Raw genomic sequence first — 13,410 nt, 5'->3', positions numbered from 1 at the left:
AATTGTTGCCTGAAAGTTCACTTCTCTTTTAGCCTCAATTCAATCCTTATTATGTGTTTTGGAGGCCGTCAAGAGCTTGTGCTAGTGTTACTTTTTGTTAGAAAACATGTTGTTATGAACTTCATTTCAGTTTACTGCTTCACTATGGATTGAAGTGGAACTTCCAAAGTGTCTCTTAGATGCTTCATGGCTGTGATTTGTCCATAGTTCACTAATTTGGTGAAATGTTCAGAATTCTCAGATGTGTTCACTGAGCTTAACTCGGTGCTGATATAGATAATGGTCCATTCTGATTTTCTATAGCTCTAACTATTTCTTGATTTCAAGTTGCAATCAATCTTGCACCTTCTGCAACCATTTCATATCTTTCAAGCCTTCCCTCCCAAAGCAGGCCAAGGTGAGTATCTTTGACTGGTTGTGAGAAGTGAAAGAAAAGCTGGTTAATGAAACTTGCATTTCATATCTTTCAAGCCTTCCCTCCCAAACTTTGCCGTAGAGCCTCATTCGGAGGCATAGCTTTTAACACGCTCTTATATAGGAAATAGTCATAATTGAGCATAATGCTAGTTCAGTTCAATATTTCATTTCATTTATCAAGGTTTCAGTTTCATATGGCGGTGCTGCATTGTTGATATTATCCCAATTATGAGATATTATTCCAATGATGCTAAAAGAGAATGGGGTAGAGCTAACAAGAACAAATTTCTAGCATGTGGATGGTTTTAAATAGTTGTGCATACACTTTGAGTGTAAAACTGCTTCATGATATGGTTGTGGAAATATTGTCGGTTAAGCAAATGGCACAGTTTCTGCTTTTCATCAGTTTTGGTATCCTTGGACCTATGTTCAACTATTGAGTTTGCCTTGATAGCTCATGGGTTGAAGTTTGGGTAAACTATACAATTAGTCACCCAACTATTACTGCATTTCTGTTTTGGTCACCCAACTATGAAAATTTTCTATTTAGTTGGTAACGTTATTATTTGAATCTATTTTGGTCACCTTCCATCACTAATGTAGCTTTTTTAAACTAGTATAATAATATATTTAGTTTTCAATACTTACACATTCTATCAATTTGGTTCTAATTCTAAATAGTTCAACAAATTGAACTTTCCATATTTATAAATTCTATCGATTCAGTTATCAAACTTTTTCACCAATCAAATTGTAAGTTATTTTTACCAAGTTCTTCTCAAATTTATTTTATTTTAACCTAAAATTCAAAATTGTCTATCTTTCTCAAACCTACCCACCTCTATATCTTACAAGACCCTGCCAAAAGCAAAGAGCAAGAGTCTTGTTTTTTACAATTCTGAACTTGAGCCATGGAAACATGTCTTTGGCTGCTATACTTGGTTTTTTACAATGCTGCCTTACTTGTAGTAACATCCTATCCCATCTTACTAAGGTTATTTATAATCTTATCACCAACTCTATTTGTAGGATACGTAAACAAGGGATCTTATCTATACTTTAAGACTTTACATATCAATACTCTGTTAAAATACTCTCAAAACTTTTCATTATCTTTCAAACTCCCCAGAGTCATCATTAACAGGAATGGATCCAAGGGGCGGTTGCCTCTCTTGAAATTTTCAGATTTTTGAATTTTATATATAAATAATCATGTATTTTAGATTTGGTATCTGCATTGTATAACATTTGCCCCCTTTAGCCAAATTGTATTCCATATAATTCGCCCCCTTAAGCCATAAGGTTATATGTGAACGATTCTTTGATTTGGTTCACGTGAAGGACACCACATTATTAACTTTGGAGAAGGTAATATGTGAAGTTCTTTTACATCATTGCTTTAATGATATTCGTGGTCAAGGATATGATGGTGCAAGTAATTTGCCTGACGGATGGAACAACTTGCAAGCGTCATACGATGTTCACTGCCTTGCTTATCGTCTCTAATTAACTCTAATAGTTGCATCCAAGGAGGTTATTCCTATTTGTCAGTTTTTTTCATACTTGACTGGTATAATCATTTTGGTTGCTTCTTCAAACAAGCGACATGATCAATTAAGAGACATTGAGGCATCTCAATCGCGGAGTTAATTGGAGTGGTAAGCTTGAAACTAGCAAAGGGAAATTTCAAGTCGATACTCTCCAACGTTTAGGCGATACTCGATGGGGGTCTCATTTAGGTTCTCTCAATAGTTTGAAGAGAATGTTTGATTTCGTCTATGTTTTATTACAAGATATCATCAAGTTTGGCTATCTTACTTAAAATAGTGAAGCTGATGGAATATATGATGCAATGACATCCGTTGAATTTGTTTTCATCTTGCATTTCATGATTGAGATGCTTGGAATCAATGATGATCTCTTTCAAGCATTGTAGTATAAATCACAGGATATAATAAATGCGATGCAATTGGTGTCATCAACTAAAATGCTTCTCCAGAAATTCAGAGAACATGGGTGGGATCCTTCGTTTGAGAAAGTGAAGTTGTTTTGTAAATATCACGAGATAGAAGTCCCAATTTAAGTGCTGCATACAAAGCTAGTTGAGATCGATCTCGCATCTAAAGAGAACCTCACAATTGAGCATCACTATCTGTTTGATATATTCATTGTTGGTATCAATTCATTGCTAATAGAAATGATTTCTCGCTTTAATGATGAAATAGTGGAGTTACTTGTTCTTAGCTCCGCTTTGGATCCACACGATAATTACAAAGCTTTTTGGGTGGAAGATATCTGTAAGTTTATGAATGGTTTTTATTTGGACGATTTTATAGAGCAAGAAAAGCTACACATGAAGATTCAATTGGAGCATTTTCAACTTTATGCTCATCAAAGCACGAAGTTGTAGAAAGCTTTTACAGTTGAGTTGTGTCAAGTGCTAGCTAAGACAAATAAGTCAAGTATTTATCCTCTTCTTAAAAGAATTATTCGTTTTGTGCTAACTCTTCCCGTGTCTACTACAACAACCGAACGAGCATTTTTAGCCATGAAAATTGTGAAAACAAGGTTTCGCAACAGAATAGAAAATGATTTTCTTTCAATTTGCTTGGTGGCATACACCAAAAAAGAGATAACTCGAAAACTTTTAACAGATTCTATCATTGATGAGTTCGATATTATGAAAAAACAATGGGGGCAATTTAGGATGCTTAGTATTGAGAAATAGGACTAAGGCCAAGTTTTTTTTTTTAATTTAATTTTTGAAATTATAATGATGTTTATGAAATTTTTAGTATAGTATTAGTTATTCTTTTTTGCATATTGGAAAGAAATATTTAATTTTATATAGTGTGATTTTTTTCTTTTAATTTTTTTATAGTTAAATTGTTCATGTTTTTTGAAAAACATCAAATTATTGATTTGGTAAGAAAAATAAATATTCGAAAAGAATTGACACATTTTTACATTTAAAAAAAATCGTTCAGATTTAGAAGTTTCATCTCTTTAGAGTAAAATCTTGAATCTGTACTTGGTCATTAATGACTCTCAACTCGCAACGTTGGGTGTGAACTAACCTGTCCATGGGTCGGGCCGAGCTCGGAAAAAAATTTCGGCCTGACTCTTAGGCCCGGGCTCGGCCCGGCCCGAAATATGGGCCTAAAATTTTGCCCAGGCCCGGCCTGGAAAAAAAATAATAAGCCCGAGCCCGGCCCGGCCCGATTTTTAATAAACACAAAAAAAATATTTTAAAAATAAAAAATAAAAATATTTTTAAAGTATTTTAAAATTAAAAAATAAAAATAAAAAATATATATTTATTATATTCGGGCTGGGCTCGGGCTCGGGTCAAAAAAGTTGAGCCCGAGCCCGGCCTATTTTTTAAACGGGTCTCATTTTTTTGCCCAAGCCCATATTTCGGGCTTATATTTTTATCCGAACCCTCCCATATTTTGGACGGGCTGTCGGGCTGAGTCGGGCCGCCCGGCCCATGGACAGGTCTAGTGTGAACCACCTCTGATGTCCACCATTACTTCTTGTATCAACACATCTAATATCTATGAGAGTACAAATTCTAAAACACAGGAGTGACCTGTGTGTTTAATGCATGCATCTTACAACTTTTTTCATCTGATACTATGCTGCTCTTCATATGGCATTTGCTGATCTCTTGAGGTTCATCATTTATGCTTCTACTCTGCTCATTTCTTCATATAGGGAAAAACCGAATATTTGGCTAATTAAGTTAACTGCAGCTACTATTTTCTTATTATTAATTATGAGGTTGGTCCCTAGTCAAAATCAACATTCAAACCTTGGCCTGGGGAATCTCTCAGGCTCCTTAGAATGTTTGGTCTTAACAAGATTCTCTAGTTTTCGGCTTCACTCTGGAATATGTACATGCAATAAAATTTTAAAATCTCAGCAATGAGAGAGGTCCTTTTTACCGTAATGAATTAGTTGAAGCATAACCTAAAATAGGAAGTACAGGTTTTGTTTAAAGTACAATGACTCCATGGTTGGGCCAAGCCTAGCTAGAGCAGCACCAATGCCATGGCTACCAACCTTATTTGATTATTGTATATTACATTGACGTATAAAGAGCGGTAGTACAGTGACAGGGACATATCGAAGAGTAGGTCCCATCGCATCACTCTGCCAACTGCCCAACTGCCCTCCAAACGACGACGAATCACAACAGTTTGATTGATATGATGCAAATTGTCAGATCTTTTATTATTGTACCTCTTTTATACCCGCGCCGCACCCGAACATACCCTCCCCCCTAAACTACGTCACCAACCCCCATGTTAGAGACTATTATTTATAAAATGACTTTCGGCTAATTCACCAAACATTCCTAAATTATCCTCTAGATTTTAAATTTTAACGTATTTCAATTAAATCCTCATGTTTTTTCGTTAGTTTAAATATGCTCTATGCCGGATTTTAGTTGGCGTTTAACACCTTGAGGATTTAATTAGAATAATTTAAAATTTCAGAGACAAAATTGAAATTAAAATGATAATTTGAGGATGTATGTTAAAATTAACCCTGGTACTTTAAAAGGCTCAGCATCTCTTCAAAGTTGAAAGCCTAAAAAACTCTCTTGTCTGTTGGATAAAAAAACCTTTCTCCTTGTATCTCTCAAATCTCTTCGCTGATCATCAAAATTTGAAGTATGAAGAAACTCTACCGTAGAGGCATGGTTCATCCATCACCATCGATCACGACCGATCATCTGTCTTTCCTCCCGGCTACCATATTAACCCTTTCTGCTGCTCTTTCCCCTGAAGACAAACAAGTCTTGGCCTATCTCATCTCTTGTTCCAACAATGATTTTGGCAACTTTTCAGGCCGCCGTAAAAACACTCCAAAACCCCAAACTAAAAGGAGTTTTAGCAGCAGCAGTAGTGACCATGATCATCCCCCACTTTTCACCTGCGATTGTTTCAGGTGCTATATGAGTTACTGGGTCAGGTGGGACTCGTCCCCCAATCGGCAGCTGATACACGAGATCATCGATGCTTTCGAAGACGAGGTGGCGCAAAGCAAGAAGACGAAGAGCAAGAAAGAAAGGAAGAAGAAAGGCGGTGTTACTGGTGGGTCTTGCAGTTCGAAACGACCCGATTTGAGCTTACGGAAAGGAGATTCCGGTGAGTTGAAAACAGTGGAACAGAGCAGTAACAGCGTCGACGGTGGTAATGGTGGTGGGGATGATGGTCAAGAAGGAATAGAAAAAGGTTCAGTAAGGGGGTTGGTTAGCTTCATAGGAGAAAGGATTTGGAACGTTTGGGGCCAATAAATCTAGGCGAGAAACAATAAAAAAAATGAAATGTCTCATCTTTCTTTCTAATTAATCCCCCCCCCCTTTTTTTTGTATATTAAGCCCTTTTACAATGTAAAAATGGGTAGTTTTTATCTTATAAAAGCATCATGTTTTTGTTGTTCTTTGAAGCAACTCTTTTGATGAAAGATTCTCTTCGCTGCCCACCATTTGTCTTATCTTGCAGCTCCCTGTATAATACATAGATTCCTCTGTTTTAACCTTAATGTTCATGAGATTGAAATCGTATTGTTTAAAAAAGAAATGGAAGGAGGGCGCAATGGGCAAGCATGCATTGAGACAAGAGGGCAAAGGGTGGGGAGGTCGGCAAAAAAGTAAAGGGGCCTGCTCGATTAAAGCAATGGCAGCCAAATAATAATAATTATAATAATTATGCAAAGTGCCCCCCACTAGCTCTACTCCAGTTCCAGTCCAAACCCTACTTTTCCCGTTGTTCCCCATGAATCATATTATGCTTCCCATAAATGTGATAAATCATACTTGTCCTTAGTAAAATGCTACTCCTACTCTGCTATGTTGTCGTCTTCTTTCATTGCATGGTGATGGACTTCCATTTTTTAACACCCCCCATGACCCCGTAACAAATGTCCTCATGCTTTCTAACCATATCTGATATAATGGAACTTCTTATATTACTAGTTAGACTTTCGTTATATTAGTAGTTAGATTTTTTTTTAATTTAATTTATTTTTGTTATTAAAATTTGTTACTTGTACGTCAATATGATGTACATGTAACATGTCACATATAATTATCTAATTATATTATTAGTCACACTAACATTCAATAGAAAAGATTAATATACTCTTTAACTTAATTTATAAGTATTACGTTATCCATTTAAAGACTTTTATAATACCATAAAGTGTAATTAACTTCGAATTTTATCTTCACCAAAAAGTTATTATAGTGTGAACTTAATTAAATTATATGACTGACATTTATTAAATATATTATATGTTTTACTCACCCAAACTAATTTAATTTGAATAATCTATATTTTCATATAATATAGTTTTAAGTGTGTAAAAAGCTCTCAAATATTTTTACAAAAAAAATTAAATCCCTCTCTTTTTTTTTTGCACTCAATTAAACACTTAAATTTTTAAAATGCATCAAAAAGGTCCTCAAACTTCTTCAAAAAAAGCTATTAAGACCCTCAAAATTTTTCAAAAAAAACAATTATGCCCTTGTTCTTATTAAAAAATAGAAAAAATTATAAAAAAATAATAAATTTTAGAAAAATTATTAAATTTTAATAAAAATTTTAAAAAAACTTGAAAATTAGAAATTTTTTATAAAAATCGTAAAAAATAAAAAAAATTGTAAAATTTTATAAAAAGCATAAATTAACAACCCCTGTTTTTTCAATTAAAGTCATCACGCGTCGCAATACAATGTGACATGTGACGAAATATGATAAAAAAATAAAAATCAATAAAAGTTATAGAAAAATTAAAAAATGATTCTTATGGTACGATAATTTTTATAAAAAAAATTTATGAAATTTATATTTCTTTACATTTTGTATAATTTTCTATGAATTTATAAAATTTCATAATTTTTTACATTTCTATATATTTTATAATTTTTTTACGATTTTTATAAAAATTTACATTTTTTATATTTTTTCTAATTTTTAATTTTTATTAATTTTTATTAATATTTATAGCTTTTATTGATTTTAATTCTAATTTTTAATAAAATCAGAGGCTTAATTGCTTTTCTTTTTTAAATTTGAGGGTCTTTTTATGCATTTTGAAAGTTCAAATACCCAATTAAGTATAAAAAAAAGTAGGGGCTTAATTTATTTTTTCTGAAAAGGTTTAAAGATCGTTTTGATACATTTTAAAATTTTATGTACCCAAATAAATTAAAAAATAAATTTAATTTTTTTTTTAAATTTGAAGGTTTTTTACACCCTTAAACTTATAATATATTTAACACATACCTGTGGAAATATTTTTTTTAAATTATTTAAAAAATGTTTTGCATCTATAATTACACTCACACATTTGGATAAGGGAGGAACCTGTATAATATATTTGCTTGCCGGTTATATTGTGAAATTAAACAAAAAAAAAGAAAAAGAAGAAAATTCATTTTTGTTAGATAAAATAATGAGGTGCTCATAATTGCAGTAATTGGAGGCATGTACGTTAGTTGTATGAATGACATGCTAGGCGACCGCCTTTTCCCGCTTTGGGTTTGGAGCCAAGGCGAGAATTGGCTCAAGGCTCGGTACTCCTTTTGTTATGAACCTTGAATCCAATAATTGATTAAAATAATTTTAAGAGAAAACCAATACATAAATTATATAATAAATATTGGTTGCTTAACATTTATTTATTAATATAACATGGAAAGAGGGTGTTAATGGCTGCTTTGAGAAAAGGGTTAGCCAAAGCATAAGAATATTATAATGAGGAAGAAAGGGAAATGCAAGGACCCATTCAACATAAAATTGAGTCCCTATAACCTGGTCTTCAGAGAGGTGTCAATTCATCAGTCTGTTTGGTAGTAATATATAGGAAATTGAGTGTTAGAAAGGTAGTGGGAAATGGTAGCAACACAAACACCCAGGTGGGGTTGGACTGAGTCAAGTTACCAATGCTTAATAGCATCTCGTGCGCAGCATTTCATAGAAACGACCAAAAGCTTTCCTAACTCAGCTTAGTCGGTTTTGGATGAGCGGTGGGATGTAGTATAGTGTGTTTAATTTATTTTTAGTTTTACATTGTAATATCTTTATAATATTGTTATAGCATCTAGCCTCACTATCACTGTTATTTTTACACTAATCGTAGATAAATACACTATCCATCTAAGCTCACCCTTAGTCTGTCGCGTTTCAATCATAGTTTTTCACATCGGGTTTAAAAAATGACATGAAAATCATTTTATTAATATATATTTAACTCTAAATAAAATATTTCATTCGTAAAATTATAATACAAAAATTAATGGATAACTATGTTAAATTGTAAATGACATTTTTTAAACATATAAATGTTTAACTATGTTGAATTTTTATTTTATTTTATTTTATTTTTAATTTTTTTAATAGTACAGGACTAAATTGATCTATTTATTAGTAGAATGGTCAATTTCATTTGGTCCGTGTAATAGAGAAACATGTTGAGTACTTTTACTTCAGAGGGAAAAAAAAGCTAAACCAACCCATTTTTATTATATCCAAGTTAAACCTTCGTCATATCATCCAACCTACATCACTCAACACTTGACAATAGAATTTAGTGAAGCTCGGCCTCACTAGAAGCATAATCTCAACCTTGCCAAATGCTATAAAATAGGAATGACAATAGAGCAAAGCGAGGGTAGATATTGCTAAATCCATCACAGCTCCACAGTTGGCACACTCTACTTCACTACCTGCCTCACTCCACTATGGATGCATAATATTGAAAACCATTACCACCTCTATGGATGTTGGATATATCCATCCCTACCCCACCATGCTCTGTTTCAATTTAATTTTTGCTACTTATCTTTAATATTTTCAATTTTTTTAAAGTCAAGTAAATATTTAAACATAATTATTCAAAAAAAATTAAAAAATAAAATATATGATTTTTTCCTATATTACGTTATTACATTTTTACCATTTTAATAGTTAATATATACAAGGATAAAATGATAATTTCATATAGTGGAGCAGGTCGGGATGGGGCAAGCAATTATCATAACCGCTTTATTTTCACTATCCAAAAGAAAAAAAAAATCCATTGAAATTTATCGGGTAATTCAAATTTTACCATTCATACTATAAAGTGAATCCATGGAATCCCCAAAAGTGAATCCATTGTTACTATCCTGCGCTAAAGCTATTGAAGTTGGGGATCTGAAAAGCGCCGATGCGTTCCTTCACGATATCTTGATTCTTGCTGATCAGAGATACTACTCATGTCATACTTGGAAGTATGGGTGGAAGTGCAACATAGATGCAGGGGAAAGTAATAATATAATTAGGCGGCACCCAGCTTTGACAGAATGGCAACATCTCTTTTCAATGGCTGGTTTTAGTCAAATTCCATTAAACCACAGCAAAGATAATCTTGGCGTTGAGGATGATATTTTTTAGAAATAATGGGGGAGGAAGAAGAGTGTTTGATTTTAGGTTACGAGAGATGTCCAATGTTTTTCTTATCGGCATGGAAACCCAAAGTTGAATATGGACACTTCAACTCCCATTCAGATATTTAATTTTCTTTCTCATGATACCATTGTTGACGTAGCTTTAATTTTAGTATTTCTTGTTGTTTTTCTCTCTTAGAAATTGAAACAGAGAGTTTAGGATTTTGAGAGGTTTGGATTCTGGTGGAAGAGTTGATGTCAGGTTGTTATGCTGTTTGGTTCTGTGTTTTTGCTTCAATAAGGTAGAGAAGAAAATGGTGATAATTGCTGTTGAGTGAGAATATCAGATGAAAACTGGAATAAGAATAAACTTTTAATCCTAACAGGATTTGTAGTTTTATATCTGTAATTCAACACTCGTTTTTCGGTATCAATTCATGGCAGAGTGTTAACTGGTGCAAAATTGTTGCTTTAGATGTTTATGTTTCTTTACTTTGTTATGCAAAGTTCTCATTTCTTTTGTTTGAAGTTTCAAATTGTCTGCATCTCTTTAAGTTTGTGAATTTAGAAGATGGCAGCAGCTTTAGATTCTTTTGTTGACAGTCACTAAAATGCTTGGTTCTGAGGTTAGCAAAATTACATTATGTTATTGTTTAGCTATGTGATATTTTTTTCAGTGTCTAGACTTGCAACTTTTATTTCTTTTCCTGAAGTATTCATGGCTGGCCTTATTGTGATTATATCTATGGCACCGGCAAGGTAATCAAGCAATGCATGGTTACTTTTTTTTTTCTCTTTGATTTAGTGCTATCAGCTGATAGTTTAATTTGGTAACAAATTTCTTTCTTGTGTGATTAGGGCTATCGATACCATAAGAAGGTCCTAAGGAAGGTAAGTTGCCCACTTCTCTTGTTTGTGTCCTTTGCTACTTGCCAAAAGCCATCATTTCAACTTTGGTTTAGCAAAAGGGAAATCATGATTATCTAGAAAATATACTGTAATAGGATGTGAATGGGTTGATTGGTTTAAACCGAGCTATTTCTAACTTGCTTCTAAGGATACTGATATATCTTTGGAGGACGATATGGATAAAAGTTAAAAATAGTTTACTCTTAAGCATTTGATGGTTACTCATAGAGCTTGACTGAAAGACAATCATTATCCAGTTCAATCATCAAAAATTATTTTTCATGCTTACTATATACTTCACCTAGAGTCCATTTTGAACGCATGGCCTTGTGTTCTGTTCCTTAGTTATTGTAATGTAATCACACATCATGATTTCCAAAATGAGAGTTAGACATATACTTAGCTGGTTTCGAATTTGATTTTACTGTTCTTGGATTGCCTATTATCCTGCTAGATTAGAATTAAGAAGTTTGGTAAATGGGAAGACTGGATTTGCACTTGATCTGATGGAAAATATAGATTAGAGTCCAACAAATGTTTTTCAATATGTGTTTGAATTATACATGTATAATTAGTTTTGTTTGAGACCATAGATGATAATATAGTTGAAACTGGGATTCCATAGATCTGTTGGGAATTGAGATCATAGGATTGTATTGTTCTGTGACAATTCATTCATTGATCCTTTTAGTTTAAAGTTTCTGAGTCAAAAATCTTTGAAATTTTTTTGCAGTGGCTACTCCAAAGCAGATTAGGGAACTTATGCAAGTAGATAGCTTAACCAATGATGAAGTTAAGAGTCATTTGCAGGTGAGGGTTATTTCTTGTTATTAATGGTTTTCTTTTCAAGTTTTGATATCGAGTATTGATGTAAGAACTTCCCTGATTTCCAGAAATACCGGCTACACGCACGAAGACTTCCAACTACCACAACAACAACAACCCCTGCAAATCAATCAGGCCTTGTTTTGGGTGGTGGTCATGCATGGATGTGTCAAGATCAGTTTGGAGAATCCTCGAAAGGGAGCAGTTCGCAGTCGGGTATCGGATTCATGTATTTATACATATAAAAGGAGAAGGATCTTGAGAATTGAGAGAGACATGTAAAATTTTTACAGGATTTAGCTTTCCTTGGATATCGGATTCATGTTTTTGTTTTATTGCAACTAGTAAAGAATTCCTATTATCATCAATTTGGACACTTTGGCTGGAGAAATTTTCATTTCTGAATTGAAGGACTGCAATTATTGTTTATAGTGGTATTCTAGCAATTAGTTAGAAGATGAAGGGCATGTTGATGGTAACCAAGATGAGAACAAACATTTGTCAACATTAATTATTTAATATTAATTATTTCAAATTACATTTTATAGTATCATATATTATGATTTTAATAAATTCATATAAGAATATTAATTATTAAGAATTTTATTAAATTATATATTTTAATTATAATATATTTAATAATAATTATGTTAAATTATCTTTTATAGTATCATATATTATGATTTGAGTAAATTCATATAAGAATATTGATTATTAAGAATTTTATTAAATTATATATTTTAATTATAATATATTTAATAATAATTATGTTTAAATATGATTAAATTATTTATTATTAATATTAATAATCTTATTAAAATTTAAATAACAATAACAATAATCATTTACCAAAACAAATTTATGCTAAGGGTATTCTAGTCATTTTAGTTTTTTCCTTATGCTATTACACCTCTATTCCATTCAACCAAACACAAGATTACTATTACGCCTCTATTCCATTACATTCAACCAAACAGTTGATTTGCTATTACACCTCTATTCTAATACACCTCTAATCCAATACACCTCTAATCCAATACAGCGAACCAAACGTGCCCTAATACTTATGGAATAAAGTCATTAATGACTGAAGTCCGAGTCAACTCATCCCAATTCAACCCTATCTTCCTCTATAAACATCCTCTAATAATTTTTTAAGGGAAAGAAGGTTAAGAAAATGGGTGATACATATAAAAGTAAATAATATAATAATAAGATTAGTAAAAGGGTAGGTAAGTTCACAGCTTTTACTTTATTAATGCCATGCGCCTCATATTTGGGATCTGCTTTTAGTTTGGTAAAAATGTACCACTTTAATTCCTTTCAATTTTAGAAGTATAATTAATCACGATGTTAACATTTTTCATCATTTGTATATGATTTTGATTGATATAATAATAAATTTAGTTCTTAAAGTTTAATCTTAAGTTATTAAATTTAACCCGCAACATTTCTTTAAATGAGTAAATATTGAGGTTGAATTTGTTGAATTTTTATAATTAAGGCCAAAATCACAAAATATATAAACATTGATGACTAAATTTATTGTTATACCAATCAAAATTAGGTACAATTGGTGAAAGACATTAACGTCGTGGTTAATTGTCCTTTGTTACTCACTTTCGAAATTGACAAAAATTAAATTGCTCAAACTTTTTGAGAATGACTAATTTACTCATTTTCGAAATTGAAAGAGTGAGAGATCTTTTTACTTTTTTTAATTTTCTTTTTTCCTTTTTTTTTCGCCCTGAATTTTCCAACTATTGCCATGTTTAAAGAATCTAAACCAACTCAAAATTTCCATTTCTTTTGTGATT

The 13,410-nt window shown here is 32.2% G+C and overlaps 1 protein-coding gene across 1 annotated transcript; it reads left to right on the top strand.

Annotated features, from left to right (window-relative positions):
• Positions 1-4,164: 4,164 nt before the first annotated feature.
• Positions 4,165-5,874, top strand: LOC107910069 (uncharacterized). The gene has a single exon (XM_016837812.2). The coding sequence runs from the start codon at positions 5,099-5,101 to the stop codon at positions 5,720-5,722; it is 624 nt and encodes a 207-aa protein (XP_016693301.1). The 5' UTR covers positions 4,165-5,098; the 3' UTR covers positions 5,723-5,874.
• The last annotated feature ends 7,536 nt before the right edge of the window (positions 5,875-13,410 follow it).

This window comes from Gossypium hirsutum, chromosome D06 (assembly GCF_007990345.1).
Source record: "Gossypium hirsutum isolate 1008001.06 chromosome D06, Gossypium_hirsutum_v2.1, whole genome shotgun sequence".
In the NCBI taxonomy this organism is placed as follows: Eukaryota; Viridiplantae; Streptophyta; class Magnoliopsida; order Malvales; family Malvaceae; genus Gossypium; species Gossypium hirsutum.
This window is presented reverse-complemented; position numbering and strand designations above follow the sequence as displayed.

What these genes read in the sequence shown, in the direction of transcription:
- LOC107910069 (XM_016837812.2), top strand. Translation starts at nt 5,099, where the DNA reads ATGAAGAAACTCTACCGTAGAGGCATGGTTCATCCATCACCATCGATC.